We start from the raw sequence: 13820 nt of genomic DNA, 5'->3' as shown, positions 1-13820 counted from the left end.
CATAGTATTTTGATGCTCAGCCTGAACAATACACCTTTTCAAATTAATATAAAGCACTTTTTATGAAGGCACACACACATATACACACACACATACATACAGTTTGTATAGGCATAAAAGTCTGAGAAACACAGCCTGTAAAATTCTGAAAACAAAAAAAAAGCATTTCACAGCACATTTGCCTTTTAGTAGAGGGGGAAAAACTGAAAACAAACAATCAGCACAAAATACCACACAGGCAAAACAACACGACAATGACCAATTGCATTGGTTTAAAAAAAACAAAAACAAAAACCAGCAAGATCCCAATTTCCCCATCCCCAACTCCTCAAAAAAAAAAAAAAAGCTCCCCAAATGTGAATAGAACTGAGATGGAATTGGTGTTGTGTTGTGCTGTGTGTGTGTGTGTGTGTGTGTGTGTGTGTGTGTGTGTGTGTGTGTGTGTGAATGTTCCCCTCCCGACCTGGAAGACAGGTACATGGGATGAAATATGAGGTGTTGCCAGGCAAACAAAGGACAAAAGGTGACCACAAAGCCAATGGCGCAGGGACCCAGGTAGAGAAGCCTTAGGTTCCCCCCTCGAGCACGGCACAGTACAGCCCAACATGGCACAGTACAGCACAACACACTACAGCACAGCAAATACTAACCAGGAGGCTGGCTGCAGGAATGGAGACACTCCCTCCAGCTGGTGATCGGAGGGAGAAACAGGGCTGTCACTCCAAATGAAAGACATTGCAATACCCTCGTCGTTGGCATGTGTCCTTGGCTCTAGTCCAGCAGGGGACTAGGCCCCCTGACTGCTGTTCCAACTAGGTGCCCCAACTTCACTGGGAACAGAACAAATGCCGGCGCCTAACACTGGGAACAATGGCTTCCGTCTTCATAGGCAGCCTCCCACTAATCTGTACACTGGCTTCTGTTTGCAAACAGATTTCACTGCTAGTCTCAAAGCCAGGTGAAGGGCACTGCGTTTCTGTTTCCTGTACAAAATGACCCGGCTGTGCCAGAGATCTGAAGTGTCTCCATAGCAGCAGAAAGGATGCGATATTTCTTAAAGCAATCATGGAATCAGGATACATTTTTTTTTTTTTTGCAAAGTGGTAAGGCTATCTAACAGACTCAGGGAAACGTACATAAGTGTGTGTGTGTGTGTGTGTGTGTGTGTGTGTGTGTGTGTGTGTGTGTGTGTTGGGGGATAATAGTAACCCACAAACAACCCTAACACAAATATAGTATTCTTAGTAAAAAATGTGCAACTTTCTTTCACAAAGCCACCTCCACCCCCAGGAAATATCCCTGTATTTTATGTGTGTAAACAAAGGCACGGGGCGAGTGGATTTAGGCATCTTTGTTACAGGGTGGAGATGGCTCAGTCAGTAAAACGTTTGCGGTGCCAGCACCCGTGTTAACAGTGGGCAGAGCAATGCACCTGTCATCCCTGCAGGGACACAGAGACAGATCCAGGGCTTCCGAGTCTCCCATCTACCCTAGCAAGCCAGTTCTGTGATTAGCCACACACCCTGTCTCTGAACTAGGAAAAGAATGGTTACAGAAGTCACCTGATATTTTATCACTGGCCTCCGCACATCCATGTTTAATTTTCCCTCCATGTGAACACACACAACACACACCAACAATAGAAAAAGATGTATATACTACAACTTTTATTATCAATACATTCCTAGTTACTTTCATTTAACTAAGCATTTTGCTTCCTTATATAACATGTATTTCAAGTTAAACACCAACCCTCTTTTGCCTGCTAATTCCACAACCCGTTTCATTAAATAAACTTTACATTACAGCTTACATGTTTTTATGAAAAATGTTGAATTTACCAGAAAATTTATTTGCTTGTTTATATGCGTTATAAGAAAAAAAAACTTTATACAGATAACTCAAATCAAACATAAAGAAATTTTGGACTATGGATGATTTCAAATATATTACTTAAGGGACACTTAAAATTTAAAAAAAAAGTATTTCTATCTTATTCTTAAAGCATAAGCTGCTACAAAGCAAAAATACAAAAATGTCAAATTATGATTTATATGAATTTCATAAAAGTTGGCCAACCTACCTTTTTAATTGTCTTCGTTTGAACCAGAGCAAGTTCTCTGTTCTCATCGGCTACATACAATGACAACTTCACGTACGGGTCACTGCAAGGAGACAGCTCACAGTTAATGGTGTGGTACTTTTTCATTAGAAACAAGTCAGACAAAAACAGCAATATGGAATTAAGATGCAAACACCAGTTAACACCGCAGATCGTACTGATCTCTATAAACTAATCAGCAGATTCCAGTAAATGTTCCTGTCTGTCAGAGCCCAAATTAAACAGAGACACAAAGAAACCAGTGTTCTAACCTTAAAAATGATCGTTGCAACAACTAAAGTTGCTATCACTTTCAGACCTTTGACAAATTTTCAGAGAGATTATTAAGTGATACAGGAAACCTGTTCCCATCAATAAACACCTATCAAGAAATTTTAAGTTTACAGCCCATTTATAGTCTCATTTCTACCACATGGGTAAAAAATATTCTCCTTCTCGTGAATATAGAACAATTACTCACCTAAACCATGACAGATAAAACAAACACTTCAAAACTAAACACTGAAACCTAGAAAATTCGGCAGTCACCCGAAGATAGAGACTTGAGAAAAGTCTAAATTAAATTTTAAGTTTCCCGACTACAAGTCTTAGGATATAATGCAGTCTTTAACTCAAGAAGCAGACATCTTTTAGCAAGACATGTACTGAAAAGTGTACCCAATATACTGTCTTTGACAGTGCTGATCCCCTCAGATTCTCTGGTTTTGCTAACCCAAATGCTCTAAATTGTTCAAGTTTTCATTAAAAAAAAAATGTCGGTGGGGACAGTAAGATAGCTCAGCAGTATAAGTACCAGTGCTAGTATGACAACCTGAGTTCAACCCCTGGTACCCACATAAGGATGGAAGGAGAAAGCTGATTGTTATCCTTCCTGTTATCTTTTGATTTACACATGCACCCCTACACATACACACACACACACACACACACCTAGAAAAAGTAAGGATGGAAGGAGAAAGCTGATGGTTATTTTTCCTGTTATCTTCTGACTTGCACATACATCCCTATACACACACACACACACACACACACACACACACACACGTAGAAAAACTAAGCTGTATGAAAAGATTTCTCAGGTTACTCTTGAGAACTCAGAAAACACAAAGCTCTCTTATGTATTTATCCTTCCAGTTTTCACTTGTTTAATTACTAATTATCTATACCATACACTTATGTCTATCACTCTATTGTGCTAGTTTCAAGCCAATCTGAGAGATGGACAGCTGGCCAGGGAGGTGCCCTAACAAAACCCTATAATTTATGAGGAGAAATTTGAGGCTGGAGGGTAGAGAGAAACCCTGTCTTAGAAACCGCTCTCAACACACAATGGAGAGAGTTAGCCTTAAGGGGCTGTCCTAACAATGATTATGTCTTCCAGAGTATTAGCAGACTTTAGAAAGTACTTCATGATGCTGAGTATATTAACTCCTACTTGTTTTCGAGAATAAGTTTATGTCAAGAGCCCTTCATAAAAGACCGGCAGCAAGAGGATAGGTAAGATACTATACACAAAACACAGGGTTGGGATAGGCCTTAGTGGGTGACGTACTTGTGCAGGCATAAGGACCTGAGCTTGGGTCCCTAGCACCCATATAAGAGCTGAGTGTAGATGCATGTCTAGGTGGCAGAGATGGGTCATTCTCAGCTCACAGGCCAGCCAGTCTAACCAAATAATAATCATAGTAGTAGTAACAGTAAATGTCATAAGCAACTGAGGAAGATAGCCAATGTAGTCCTCTGGTCTCTATACACACCTGAAGGGGTAACTGCATCTATAAACCCACCCACCTAAACACTCACTCACCCGCCCACACATACATCCCCACTCCAAACACACACAAAACCAAAGATATGTAAAATACTAGTATACAGAAAAAGATATTCGTCAAGCTTGCCTTGGGGAAGGAGTATTTAACTAGACATGTTCACATTTTTACCAGGACACTTTAGAGAAACAGAAAAACAGCCACCAAGACCCAGCACCTACTCCATGCACAAGGCCCAGGAATACCTTCTATTGGAGGTCTCTGGTCTGGGACATTAACAATTGGCCTTTCTGATCAATCCTCAGGCCTTGGTCTACCAAAATCTCTGAGAGGAGAGGGTGATTAAAATACAGACTGCTGGGCTCCATGGCCTAAGCTAAACTCAGATAATCTGAGAAGAGTCCCAAGAATTAACATTTCTAGAACATTCCCTGATGCAGAGGCACCTCATCTATATTTGGAAAACCAGTGTTCTAAGTGGTCTTTGAAATGTGCACTAACCAGCCCTAGACTTTCTTTGTTTGCTTTCTTTCCTAGCTGCCAATCTATTGCTTTATAAGCTCAATAATGCCTGCTTTCAGTCTCAAGAACACACCCCTGGTGTAGAGAACAAGAGAGTGTAAACCCATACATGTAACCTCATAATACACAAAGTACCCATGCACCCTGCTGAGTTTTTAGGCTTAGATCTGTGATTGCAATTGCTGGCTACTATGTAACTAACTACAAGGAGTAGCCACGCCTCACCTTATTAGAAATATCCACATTCTTCCACTTGTAGTTTATTCACCTGCGTTTGTACTAATGATACACATATTTGGAGACGGTGTGAGGTCTCTGACCAGGGGACAGTGTCTTCCAGCTGTGATGAGGGAGGTACGCCTGCTCACATACAGCCTGGAGTGCTCGAGGCATAATAGACCCTATGAAATATTGACCAAGAAACTTCCTGGTGTACATTTATCTCAGTCTTAAGAGCCTTTGGCCACAGGCCAAGGGGCTGGAGCTGGCTAAAGGTCAGTGTGGTACAAGTCTAAGGTCATGGAGAGCAGTTACTAGTGTACATAGTTCTGGTGCATCCCTTCCCTATCTGCTGGGGCCTAACCACACTCACCTTTGGGCTACTCGTGAATGAGGTGGGACAAGCATCCCTAACTCACAGTGTGATCTAGCGATCCCAGATCCCAGATCATGATGCTGAACATGAGTAAAGGCCAGCACAGCGCCCAACAGTACATCTGTCCCTGACATAACCGCTGCTGTAGACGACACTTCTCCTTACTCTCTTAGGAGACAACTGGGGGCTTCTCTGGTTGCTTCTTTCTACTTCCCACTTGTGCTGATTGTTGACCTAGTTGATGCTGATTTGCCACATAGTTTGAATGGGGTGTGCCAACCACAGCTATTCCACACTTCCTTATTCATACCCACAGGCACCTGGGAAAGATGCTCAGGCTAGGCATCTTTTTCGAAACAACCCATCCCTGGTTTCTAGTTACTGCACCTCTGGTGTTGGGTACTTAATACAGCTCAGAGCTAACATTCATGTAAGAAGGTCAAGCTTTGCAGGCCCCTGCAAACTGGAAGACAAATAATATTCTGCAAATCATTGGAACCAAATGGGCTTATCTAGTTTGATGTTCCTCCCTTCAGGCACGCTCCCTATCTTATGCACAAAAGGCAAACACCATTGCCTTGTTCCTTTGGCCCTTCTAAGGAGCCAACACATTGGTAGTGGAATTCAAACCACACCCTATTTAATATATGCATATCACATGCCAAATGAGGAGACAAGCCCTGGCTCTGCTCCACCTGCTTGGAACAGAGAGAAATAAAACGATAACTATGACAAAGTTGGTGAAGAACCCAGGTTCTGGTCTTCGACCTCCCATAAGCCGGGGCCACTTAGAATCTGGAAGCGTAAATTCACCTTAGAACTGGGAGTCCTCAGTGGTTGAATATCCTAGTACCATAAATGTAGTCATCTGGGTAATACTGCCAGAGAGAAATTTGAAAGGACATAGGTCAAGGGGCAAAGAATTCCAGGCAGAAGGATCTGAGGTAAGGACTGCAGATGGGTTTGAGCTGGGAGTCTGAATTTTTAAAGGCCTGGCTTCACTTCCTAAAGAAGGGCTCTCCAACTGTCATCTCTCCCATGCTCAACATGGAAGCCAGTGCTGTGAATTCTGGGCCTCTGCACTAAGAAATTAGCTCTTGTGCCCACATGTTGGTGGCATTTAGTGGAGGGCTGTTGGAGTGGCACTGACCTCAGCTGGATTTAAATAATTAAGAGATGGAAATCTTTCTGGGGGTCTCCTCCTCATCTCCCACCACCAGAGGCAAAGATCCTGTAGATGAGACCACTTCGTGGGGAGAGTTGAACACTGGCCTGTCTGGGTTTATCTAGCTGCCCAGCCTTCCAGGACACCTTACACAAAGACACTCAGTCCTGACGCACTGAGGCGGTGTGATGCGTGACCAGCTCCACTTCCTCACAGCGAGCTGCGTTCTTTCCCAACCTGTTATTCACTCGTTTTTATCAGAATAAATATAATCCTTACTGAGAACCACATATTTTCCAGAGGCCAGGGAAATGAGTGGCGGGGCAGGCGTGGGCTGCCTTTAATGGGCCAATGTCATCCAGGCTGAAGAAGATAGACTGCCAAGTCACTGCCTTGTGTGCCAGCTAGGAAGGGGTCTCTCCCATAATGACTAAACCCCTGAAAATGATCCATAACTGAAGGAAGTCATCATTCTTTGAAAAAGGAAGGTTCTGGGTGCCACAGGTTGGGCTTTGTTCCCTACTAACAAAGGGCTAATGGCTACCGTACACGACACGGTGCATTTTATCTACCTGGCGTACTATGACTTGCCCACTTTAGAGCACATCACTGAAAAGCCCCTTCTTTGTTCTTTCCCATGGCTACCTTCAATGCTGCATACTTATTTAGATCCTCGATAAGCAAATAACACTTACAAAGCACCCCAGAGCAAGGGAAAATACCTAGAAAGTGTGACAATAAATAAAATGTACAGACACACGCAAAGACACTGACTGAAGTTTTTTAAACAAATCATGTAAGCCCAAAATACACTCCAGTGACCAGGGACCTCACTAACCCACACAACCCTCACATTTCTTTTAAACCTAGAAAATGGCCTCAAATACATGACCACGGGGGACTTTTAAGGAACGATGCAGACACTACAGTCCTACAGTCCTCAGGACTTAACCGACAGGCAAGGAGCACAACCTGCAATGTGCCATTGCCACCAATACTGGCAGTGAGTAACTTACTCTTTCTCACCCGTGATTTTAACAGAGGAGAAGAATGGGTTAGGCTGCAGTCAAATCCATTTCCTGTCATTTCTAAGCATAAGTAAGGGGCACTAAAATTTTACGCCCTGGGCATAAACTGTGAGGCTGCCTTTAATTTATCCTCGGAAACCTGAGATACAATCCTGTTGCTGGAGCAAGCAGTGATTCAGGGCATTCAAGGTCTTGAAATCTCTGGTTGTGATGGCCTCCCCCTCTACAGCCAACCTTACACCTACAATCAAGTCACTTGGGGTCCCAAACCTGGGTCAGGGGAATGCCTGAGAGCCCGAGGCCTCTGCACTCAAGGCTGTTGAGGTGGCTCTTGAGAATATCAGTGTTAGGAGTGTTTGTTAAAGGGGGAAAACTCGCTCAATACCCTCTTATCCTTTGCAAGATCAACATTGTCCAGGAAAGCAGCTAAAAGAGAAAGCTGCATTTGTGAGTTCTGGAATATGCATTGAGTTGTCAAAAAAAAAAAAAAAAAAAAAAAAAAAAAAAAAAAAAAAAGCAAAAAAAAAAAAAACAGGAGTATGCCACACTTTCTCCTAGTACCTGCTCTATTAGAAATTCTCCTTTATGTAGAATCTCTTCTTTCTCCCTTCCTTCCTTCCTTCTTCTCTTTCATCCTTTCTTTCTGTTAAGTATGTTTTTTAACACATGGAAAGAGATAAAGAGATAAACTAATCATGAGGCCACAAGAGGAGACAAAAACTTAGCTATTTTTGGAAACTATTCCAAAGAGACACTGAGTGCTCTTAATGTACAGAAGGTGGGCACAAAGGTGGAGGAAGAGAGGCAGAAGTAAGAAGAAGCAGATGCTGTCCCCTTTCTGGGAGAAACCAGAGTAAGCAAGATGCCCACATATAAGCACACACATATACAAACTGAGTCTATAAGTGAAGACTTGACATGTAGGGAAAAGCTATAAGCAGTTTTAAACACATATACACACATGCATGGGTATGCATAGGAACACACTATCTCCACTGCTCATATTTTCAACCCCCTGCCCATGATTCTAGCATGCCTACTTCATGAAGGAGAAGAAGACATGTGAGGCCAGATTCTGAATTTCATTCTACTTCCCCAGACCCGTATTCTGCTCAGCGTACATCTGAGTTTGCCACGCTTCCCCGCAGTATCACCTACGAAAGGCAAAGATAAAAACCAGGCTTCAGGCGCTGGACCATGTTCAGCAGCCCTTGTGTAAGACCTGGGTTCACTTTCTAGTGCCCTCACAACCATCTGTAATTCCAGTTTCAGAGGAGTTGATGCCCTCGTCTGGCTTCTGGGGGCACTGCACATACATGACGCACAGACACAGATGGAAGTGAAATACCCATATATGTGAAATAAAAATAAATAAATCTTTAAAACAAACAAACCACCCCTCCCCCCAAAAAAACAAAATTAAAACGAGATAGAGACAACTATGGGCAGTGTTAATAAACACATATTAAATTATATGCAATGTGTTATACAATATGTATTCACAAAATACTGTATATGGTCATTAGAACTATTCCAGGAACAAGGCTTTGCTTCAAGGTTGAAATGCTCTCTATCAATATAACTGCAAAGGCAAACAAAACTACTCCGGGAACGGATTCATCTATATAAAGGGTGTTATCCTGCCGCACTGTTTTCTACACGGCATACATGTGTCACTATCCAGAATACAAACACATGGCCAACCTGCCTGTGGTCTCTTCTCCTAAAGGGCGACAACTAGAAAACTTAAAAACACAATGTGTGGGGCTGGAGAGATGGCTCAGCGGTGAAGAACACTGACTGCTCTCCCAGAGGTTCTGAGTTCAAATCCCAGCAACCACATGGTGGCTCACAACCATCTGTAATGGGATCTGATGCCCGCTTCTGGTGTGTCTGAATACAGTGACAGTGTATTCACACACACAAAACAAATAAATAAATCAAACAACAACAAGAACCCCAGCAAGGTCAGGAAGCTGGAGAGAGAGAGCTCAGTGGTGAATGGTGTTCGCTGCTCTTCCAGAGGACCGAGTTCGGCTCTCCCGTCTCAGGCCAGGCTGCTCACAACTGCCCGAACTCCAGTTAGGGGATCTGATGGCCTCCTCTAACTTATGAGAAAATCACCTCCCCCTCAACACACACACACACACACACACACACACACACACACACACACACAATTGTGTAATAAAGGAATAAGTATTTCCACCATTAACACCAAGAAGTAAAGTCTAAGTGGGCATGCTGGTCCATAGCTTTAATGTCAGCACTAGGAAGGTAAAAGACAGCAGGCTCTACATAGTAAGTTCCAGACAGTTAGGGTTACATAGATCTCATCTAAAAACCCAAACAAACAACAAATAAACAAAAACAAAAAAGAAGTCAAGTTGGAAAGAAGCTTGAAGAAAGGCATGCTCATGTGTTAAGTCAAAGGCCCAGCGTCTCACTCAGTGTCTATGTTAACTGTGTGAGTGCAGCAGGCTTCAACATCAGACAGCATCTCTCCATGGGTCTCATGCTTCTGTTTAATTACCATGTCAACACATAGATTGCCTCTACTATCTCTTTAGGGGCTCTAAAGATCTACTCTGTCAAAGATAGCCAAAGCACTATTTTCTGCACAAACGTAAGGGTGCGAGCAATTAACACCTGTTAACCTGTGAGAGAGAAAGTAAAAACTTCCAACCTGATTAGAGAAGGCTTGGAAAGGATACGCTTGCAAAGATAAAACTCTGGAGCCTGTGAGTATGTCTGCATATTCATAAACAGCATGAGAGCATTTGAGAGACGTTGTACAAACCTACTGCCTAATGTAAGTGAGATGCAGAAATGATCCATTTGGAGATATAAGGGGGGGGGGAGAGAGGAGGGGGAGGGAGAGAGATAGAGATTGAGGTTTCTAAGAATAGAAATAGTTCTGTACAGATAAAATTCCCTTGCTGTGCCTGCTCTTCAAGTGCTGCTGAGGAACTAGCAGTGACTGCTACAGAAGCTGTCCTGCTTCTGAAAGAAGGAAGGTGGTATCACCTATGACCTCCCATCAGAGAGGACAGCTGTGTTCTCTCACTGCTGTTCCCTGGTAGCCAGAGAAGCCTAGGCTAGGCTCCTAACAATTCCTTTTATCCTTAAATGCTAAATTACTACTTTCAAGCAGTTTTTTGAAAACCAGTACAATTTCCTATCAGAGCAATATTAATTTTTTTACCCCCCCCCAATAGGAAATTTGTTGATGTTTACGAGCCAGCAAAGAGAAGGCAACCCTGTGTGGTAGACATGCAAAGTTGTCACATAAGAAATCTTGAGTCACAGGTACATGTTCCGTGGGTGAAGTCCTCACATCCTGTCTCGAACCATGAGTCTTCCAGGAAACCATCTCCTTCTGAGCACAAAAGGAAGGCTTCACCAGCACCTTCCCTAGGGAGGCTGCATTCCTGAGACTGCTCCTGGGAGATGTGGATGCACAGCTGTCCTCTACTACACATGCACTTAGAAGACCCAAAGTGGAAACTCAGAACTACCTGCAGAAGTCACTGAGAAAGTTGACCAGGAACTCCTGACCTAAGGAGTCTCACACTGGGTAGCCATAAACATTACCTAGAGCAGTGGTTCTCAACCTTCCTAATGCTGCCAAATTATTTTATTACTACTTGATAACTGTACATTTGCTGTTATGAATCATAATGCAAACATCTAATGTGCAGGATATCTGATATGCAACATCCCCCAAGGGTTCGAGAACAGGTTGAGAATCACTGACCAAGAGGGCTGATTAACTTACAGGCTTCTGAAACTCAACCCTGGATCTTCCAATTCAGAACACCTCACAGCATCCATTTCTGACAACCATCATGACCCCCTCTTTCCCTCTGTTTCTGAGGGCTCCAGTATAAAGAGCTCATTGTGCTGTGTGTGGAGGATGGGAGGGTTAGAAAAAGATACCCTAGTCTCTATTGGAGACTGAGAACTCTGTCTCTGGGTGCCTTTCTCTTGGTCACCTGATGTTATACATACACATTTACTAGGGTCACCAGAAGGGCAGCCTATAAGGACTACCTGTGATTATACATACCGGCTATTACTGCTTGGTGTTTACCTCAGTAGGATGGAGGTAGAAGGGAAGAGTGCCTAGTAAAGGCAAGTCAGGGCCTGCCTAGTTCAAAAAATAGTCTAAAGCAAGAACAGTTAGGAGCTCCATGCAACAATCAGAGTCCTCTAAGCTCCCAGTCCTAAAGGAAACAAGATGCAAAAACTTCTCGAGAGACATGATCCCATCTGTTGGTTTACTGTTATGGGAGTTTGGTGGGATGTGGAATATCAGACCTGCTCATCTGTTTCCTGCTTGGTTAGAAAAAAAATCATAGCAATTAAGATAAAAGTCCAATGGTACATTCCAGTTTGTTTATCATACATTGCTTTTATAAAGAAGCCCTGTCTATCTCTGATTAATAAAGTGTCATGCAACACACACAGGAAAAGATGGAACTGTGCTAAAATCAAAAGATATGCAAATGAGTTGTTCTCTTAAAATCCTGCACTGGGGGGGTCCCAAGATTACCTTCAACTGTGCCCTCCCAATTGAGAGGGACAGTATTCTGGATAGGCAGAAGGCACTGGACACAGTGACAAAGCCCACACTTAACTGTGTCAGATCCCTAAGAGGGCTTTCTCTAAATGGCAGAGGTACTTAGGGAATTCAGCCCTTATTAACTAACCAGGGAAGAAAAACTCCTTTAATTAAGGTGGGGAAGAGTTATCCTGGCCTGAAGCATGGCTTGCTTTTCCTTGACCAGTAGGACCTCGTCCTGATGAAAAGGAGAAACTGACAAGTACAGGGGAGAGACACAGAAGACGTTCCCATAATGGGGTGGCTGCATCTACATGCCAAGAACACAAAGTGCTGCTGACTGTCACCTCAGACAGAAAGCAAGGGAGGAGCCATGCCAGCCCTGCTCACACCTCCTGACAGGTGGCTTCCATGACGGTCAGGCAGTAAATGTCTTTGGGCAGGCACCCAGCCCTGGTACTCTGCAACAGCAGCCTTAGCAAAATAGTATCCCTTAAAGCTAGCCTTTACGGGAAGCCAAGGGGGACAAATGAGTTACAGAATGCCTTTTGCTCTTTTTTGGCTCTGTAATAGTTACAACAGAATATCCCCAGTGGAGGCTGAGGAAGGGCCTACAGGCAAACATTAATTATCTGTGCAGCTTCATACCTAGACACACAAGAGGACCGCTTTACATGGAGGCCAGAAACACTCCCATGACTGCTGACTTCTGCTTTCAAAAGTTTCCGATACACCAACAGAAATGATTTTAGTTTTTGGAACTTTGCAGCATTTGGAACTGCACATAAGAGCATGAGGACCAGAACGAGGCTGTGGGACCCCGAAAGTGCTTCTGATGCTACCCTGCAATCACACTAGGCCTGCTGACTAGACCACCTGTGAAACCCTAACATTTCAAAGGGTCAAAGGCAGCCCCTCAAGGCTCAGAGAGACCATTTATTGGTAGTTTCCTCTTCAGTCATGTTAACAGGCAAGCAAACCACCAAATCTCTCTTCACTCCATTATTCTGAGTGCCGTGGCAAACTCCAAACAGAATTGGAAAGAGGAAAGTGTCTGCATCATAATTAACAGAAAATAGGTGAGATTATTACCACTTCCACCCGTTTCTAAAGTGATAGGTGAGTGACCAGGAGTACTTTCCCATTTAGGGGGTTAATATGTAGTAAGTGCCTACATTTAACTTCTGGGCCCATAAACTATCAAGAAAGAAGCTCACAGAATGCACAGCAATTGATCTGCACTAAAAGCTGGTTAACCCACACCGGGATGCACACCATCAACCTTGCCAAATCTACCAAGATGGACACACACTGGAAATTGTTCTCTGTGTCCAGCTCATCTAAAGGATAGTTGGGTCTTGACTTTGGCTTCTTAAATTTTATAGAAATCTGAGAGAGAGATATGGATTTTTAAAAATCTTCCCTTAAATTACTGTATTAGGTGTTGAAAGACTTATCTAGAACCTAGTGTAGACTCTACATAGTCACTAATCGGGTACTGTATTCTTCATACTCTCTCACAAACATGTTTGCCTGACCACTGGAAGTTCTCTCTAATAGATAGAATGCCTAGTCTTAGGGTTACATCTATTCCTCCCTGCCCATAGAACCCTCAAGAAGAAAGAGCTCAAACACAGGATAAAAGCACAGAAAAAGCCAGGAGTTTACGAGGAACTTATCTAATTTGCACTTCTCTCCCATAATAGCTGACATCAAGCTTCTATTATATTTAACAAGCAGAACGTGGGCTCCTTTTCCTTTCGCTCTAGGCTTTATTTTTTCTAATTGACATTAAGTGGAGCATCCAGCTCCGTCCATTTGCCAACATCCACATCCGCCTTATTCTCTAACGATGTCAGAGTAACATTCTCCAAGCTTCCCGTGCACTCGGCCCCATTGCCATTGGTTCAGATGTATTCTGGGGCTTTCTCTCCTTACCTCTATGGCTATCTACTGCCCACGCTTCACGCAGCCAGCATCTCTTCCATCCAAACCACCCCATAATAACCAGCATCTCCATCTTCTGCCTTCTTATAGTTACACCTGCTGAAGCCC

General features: G+C 43.3%; 1 protein-coding gene across 3 annotated transcripts in view; it reads right to left on the bottom strand.

Annotated features, from left to right (window-relative positions):
* Positions 1–13820, bottom strand: part of NEDD4L (NEDD4 like E3 ubiquitin protein ligase) — a 302617-nt gene that overhangs the window by 127402 nt on the left and 161395 nt on the right. For all 3 annotated transcript variants that reach the window (XM_080920294.1, XM_080920285.1, XM_080920286.1), the window contains exon 3: positions 2084–2165. In XM_080920294.1, the coding sequence (XP_080776420.1) occupies positions 2084–2165 (82 nt within the window). The remainder of the gene's footprint in view (positions 1–2083; positions 2166–13820) is intronic.

Source organism: Micromys minutus, assembly GCF_963924665.1.
Source record: "Micromys minutus genome assembly, chromosome: 8".
Taxonomy (NCBI): domain Eukaryota; kingdom Metazoa; phylum Chordata; class Mammalia; order Rodentia; family Muridae; genus Micromys; species Micromys minutus.
Note: the sequence above shows the minus strand (reverse complement) of the source record. Positions and strands in the feature narration are given on the sequence as shown.